The 5,363-nt window shown below is 41.0% G+C and overlaps 1 protein-coding gene across 1 annotated transcript; it reads left to right on the top strand.

Moving 5' to 3' along the window:
- Positions 1 to 215: 215 nt before the first annotated feature.
- Positions 216 to 2,865, top strand: LOC103418865 (putative receptor protein kinase ZmPK1). The gene has a single exon (XM_008356974.4). The coding sequence runs from the start codon at positions 286 to 288 to the stop codon at positions 2,782 to 2,784; it is 2,499 nt and encodes an 832-aa protein (XP_008355196.2). The 5' UTR covers positions 216 to 285; the 3' UTR covers positions 2,785 to 2,865.
- The last annotated feature ends 2,498 nt before the right edge of the window (positions 2,866 to 5,363 follow it).

A 5,363-nucleotide genomic window follows, 5' to 3' on the forward strand; every position in this document is an offset into this window, starting at 1 on the left:
TTGTATATCATGTAGTTAATTATGTAGTTAATTTTTATCAAGTATTATTTATGTTTAATTTTAAATAAAAATATTTAATATAATTTTTAATTATACGATGAACGAACATGATTTATAGATAATTAGAATCCTCACAAATTGTGAGAGGATCCGGGAAGAATCCGGATTCTTTCTTCATATCGATGAATAGTACAAGTTTTGTATTATATTTTGCATCAGGTCACACTTTGACACGAGGTCGTAGGTAAACTCGAACACAACCGATTCCCATTGGTATTGGTAAATATGTATACTCTGATGCCCTTCCCTCTTTCTTATTCACCAAACTTGAAAAAAATGAAGCACCAACATGTTCGCTGTTTTCTTACCTTTGCGTTCATCACTCTGTTCTCCCACTCTTCTTCTGCAATTCCGAAAACCCGAAACCGTCTTTCGAGAGGCTCTTCGATCTCCGTCCAAGACGATTCCGACTTCCTAACATCCCCGGATGAATCCTTCACTTGTGGTTTCTATGGTGTAGGCACAAATGCTTTCTGGTTTTCTATATGGTTTACGAAATCCATAGACAGAGCTGTTGTTTGGACGGCCAACAGAGACAGACCAGTCAACGGCCTAGGCTCCAGACTCTCCCTCCGCCGAGACGGCGCCATGGTCTTGACGGACGTCGATGGCACAGCCGTCTGGGGGACCAACGTGAACTCCAGCAGCTCCAGAGCTGACATGGCGGTGCTTTTGGATTCCGGCAACCTTGTCTTGAAAGACAAGCGAGGTAAAGTTCTGTGGCAGAGTTTTGATATTCCAACTCACACTCTTCTTCCAAACCAACCCTTTACAAAGAGCAAGAAGCTGATATCTACTTTGGGAAAAGGCACTTTTGGGACCGGCTATTTCAGCTTCTCTTTCGACAATGACAATGTTTTGAAGCTCATGTTCGACGGCCCTGACACTTCGAGCTTGTACTGGCCTGATCCGGATTACAACGTTTTCGCCGGCGGTAGAACAAACTACAACAGCAGCAGGGTTGCTGTTTTGGATGAATTGGGGAATTTTTTGTCCAGTGATGAACTGCAATTCACAGCTTCCGACGCGGGTTCAAGTGCGAAAAGGCGGTTGACGATGGATTATGATGGAAACCTCAGGCTTTATAGCCTAGAAAGCACGACAGGGTTGTGGGTGGTCACCTGGGAAGCCATGACGGAGCTGTGTAAGGTGCATGGGATCTGTGGGAGAAATGGGATTTGTATTAACACGCCGCAGCCAAAATGCTCGTGCCCTCCTGGCTACGAAGTAGCTGACACAAGTGACTGGAAAGAGGGTTGCAAGCCTATGTTTAATCGTTCGTATTTGCGGTCCCAGCAAGAGAAATTCGTGCAGATTGAGCAAGTAGATTTCTATGGCTTTGATCTCAATTATAGCGAACCCACCACGTTCGAAAATTGCACGAATCTCTGCTTGGATGATTTCCGGTGCGAAGGATTTAGTTATAGGATAACAGAAGCGAAATGTTTTACAAAGAGTGCTCTTTTCAATGGGTACAAGTCTCCAAATTTTCCGGGGAGCATGTACATAAGACTGCCTCGTAGTGTGAAAACATCGCAGCCCGTCAATCTCAATGCCTCAAATACGTGCAGGAAGAATGTAACAAAGGTTGTTCCTTCGATGTATGGAAGTACCGTGAGAAGGGTAAAATGGGTGTATATGTATTGGTTTGCTTTTGCAATTGGTGCACTTGAAGTTCTTTTCATAGCTTCGGCCTGGTGGCTACTTTTCCGAAGGCACAGTGCAGCAGCTCCAACGGAAGATGGATATCACATAATTTCGAGTCAGTTTAGAAAGTTTCGCTACGCTGAGCTCAAGAAAGCAACCAAAAACTTCAAGGAAGAGCTTGGAAGAGGGGCCTCAGGTGCTGTGTACAAGGGCGTTCTGGCGGACGAAAGAGTGGTGGCCGTGAAGAAACTGGCGGACATATACCATGGTGAAGAAGTGTTTTGGGCAGAAGTCAGCACAATTGGGAAAATTAATCACATGAACCTAGTGAGGATTTGGGGATTCTGTTCCGATAAGAAGCACAAACTCCTCGTCTCTGAGCACGTCGAAAATGGCTCATTGGACAAGCACCTATTCCCCCCAATAAATTTCCTTGGATGGCAAGAAAGGTTTAAAGTTGCAATTGGAATAGCAAAGGGTTTAGCCTATCTTCATCATGAGTGCCTAGAATGGGTTATCCATTGTGATGTGAAGCCCGAGAACATACTTCTAGATGGAAATTTCGAGCCAAAGATTGCAGATTTCGGGCTAGCAAAGTTAACCCAGAGAGGCAACCTGAGCTCAGTTATTTCTCAAATTCGTGGAACGAAAGGGTATATGGCTCCCGAGTGGGCTCAGAACCTTCCGATCACTGCAAAAGTGGATGTTTATAGTTTTGGAGTGGTAATTCTAGAGTTAGTGAAGGGCATTCGCCTTTCAAGTTGGGTAGTTGAGGACACTGATGACCTAGAGACGGAGTTGACAAGGTTCGTGAGGGTAGCGAAGCGGAAAATTCAATGCGGGAAAGATCTGTGGATCGAGGATATGATGGATCCAAGGCTGAATGGGCAGTTCAGCAGGATCCAAGCGGCAAAGATGGTTGAGATTGGGATTTCCTGTGTGGAGGAAGAGAAGAGCAAAAGACCAACCATGGATTCAGTAGTTAAAAGTTTACTAGAATGTGAAGGTGAATCTGCTGTTGCTTCTCCACAAGACACAAGTAACAGCAATTTAAGCTTTAGAGAGAGAAATATGTAAAAAACTGCTTACTCTAAAAGTTCAACTCATCTTTTGTAAAAATAAGTACTACTATTACATTTCTAAATTTTTTTTGTACAAGTGATAGTTCTAATTACTCGAAACTACTCTAATCTAAGGAAAAGAAGAATCGAACTCGTGTGCAAGAGGCAGACATACTGCCATGGCTACTGGCTTAACGCAAAAGAAAAATCAACGTGGTCTCGGATTTGTGCATTTTTTAATATACATATTGTGCAAAACATCATTTTCGAAACAATTAGGATTCCAATCTGCTACATGGATAAATTGAGTTTAGAAAGAAAAAAAACGTCAACTATTCCTTTCCTCCCATTTTCAAATAGGCAGCCGGCATCGTGACGATTGAGTCATTGAATCTCATAGGCTTCTAATATTTTATGGAAACGAACTAATGAACTTAAAATAGTTGCAGTTAACTCTAGAAGCAAGGTATTGGATGTAATAAGTGGCTTTTATTGCATCATTGAAGAACATTCTGCATACCAATTGAAAACCATTTTGTGAATGACAATGAATTATGCCAAGAATGATTGAGAGAATAGTTGACTTGACAATTAAGTTAATGAAATCTCTAAGACTCTCGGTACCTTCAGCAAATAAACATATTGGAGTCTTAATTACATGCAATCAATTATGGACCTTTATTAAGTAAATACAAGGAATAAGAGTCATGATAGGACTCTAATTGATTAGATATGATTTGGGTTGATATCCTTTCCGATAATAAGGAGGAATTGGTTGAAACCCTAGCTATATAACCTAAGAGCATTGCTTTCATACGTGAAATTCTTCATTGTGACTGGAACACAGAGGGTATACCACGTATTTTTTTTATAAGTGATGAGAAATTTTATTTTTTAAGTTATTAACTTTTTAACACACATATCCCACCATTTGTATAATGACACGTGGTGTACCATCTGGTATACTGGTCATATTGAAAAATTTCTCTTTCCATACCAAGTGAAACTCACGAAAACTACAAACCTATTTCAATAGTAGAGTTCATTGAGAGGTATTGGAAGTAGAAGACTACTACTTTGTTCGCAAGGATCAATGGCTTCATCTTTATAACCATGTTTTCTATCACATCTCGGCCTGAGCCCCCACCACATCCTAGACTCGACTCCATCGTAGCACGATATTGTCCATTTTGGGCCCCAATCACGCCTTCACGGTTTTATTTCTGGGAACTCACACGAGAACTTCTCAATGAATCACCCATCATGGGATTGCTCTCGCGCGTAGGGCCAACCCTGAGAATTTAGGGGCCCTAGGCGAGCATTCAAAATAGGGCCCTAGAGTTCTCTGACTCCCTACCCTTTGTACATTGACATGTGTAAAAAAAAATTCACTAAATACATGAAAAGTCTATTTCTACATCAAATATCATTAAAAATTAATATCAAAATAATAAAGATATACAAACATTACTCAAATATTAGTATATTACCCGTCTCACATTTTTAGATGTAATTGCACTTACTAAGTTTACATAATTTAATTTTTCAAACAATTCAAACCGAAAGAGAAGTCCCTACCCATTACGCCAAATTCCAATCATTTTTCTATTGTTACAATGTTACTTATTACATTCAATAAATGAATGAATGGTTGGATTACAGAGACAACATCTTACAACTAGGAAAAATACTAGAGTGAAGAGGATAGTAATTTTTGTACACGCGCCTAGGCGGACGAAACGGATTTGAATAATTTATTATATATTATATAAACTAATTAATTTGAATATTTAATAATGTCATTTTTCAAAAAGGTGAGAGTTTTAGCCCTTTAGGTACATAATAATGATATATGTGGTGTGATCTTAAAATAGGGTAATAAAAGCCCATAAAAATAAACATAAAGGTGATATTTAAGAGAGAAGCAAAAAAGTAAAAATAATATGGTAGGGACTATTTAAAAAGGAGAAGACGTGCATATATATAAATAAAAAAAAAGATGGTGGGACCATCTTAAGTAAAATTGTGCAATTAAAATGATGTTGGGAATAAGGTTGTTTTCTTCTTCGTGCGAGGCTGACTCTGCAACAAAAGAGTTCCAAATTCCGGCTTTTACATATAAGCCCGCATAGCTCCCGCCCATCATAGTCCAGACTCGTCTAACTCCACCTAAAAATTGGGGGCCCTTCCGAAGTGGGGGCCCTAGGCGGGCGCCTACTCCGGCTACCCTTAGGGCCAGCTCTGCTTGCGCGAACTTGCTTAACTTTGGAGTTCCGATGGAACCCGAAGCTAGTGAGCTCCCAAAAGGCCTCATGCTAGGTAGATATAGGAATATACATATAAGGCATAGAGGATCCACTCCCTGGACGATGTGGGATGTTACAATACACCCCCCCCTTAGGGGTCCGACGTCCTTATCGGCACACGTCGGTTAGGGATTGGCTCTGATACCAAATTGTCACATCCCGGCCTTGGGCCCCCACTACATCCCGAGCTCGACTCCACCGTAGCACGATATTGTCCGCTTTGGGCCCCAACCACGCCCTCACGGTTTTGTTTCTGAGAACTCACACGAGAACTTCCCAGTGGGTCACC

Source organism: Malus domestica, chromosome 04 (genome assembly GCF_042453785.1).
Source record: "Malus domestica chromosome 04, GDT2T_hap1".
Taxonomy (NCBI): domain Eukaryota; kingdom Viridiplantae; phylum Streptophyta; class Magnoliopsida; order Rosales; family Rosaceae; genus Malus; species Malus domestica.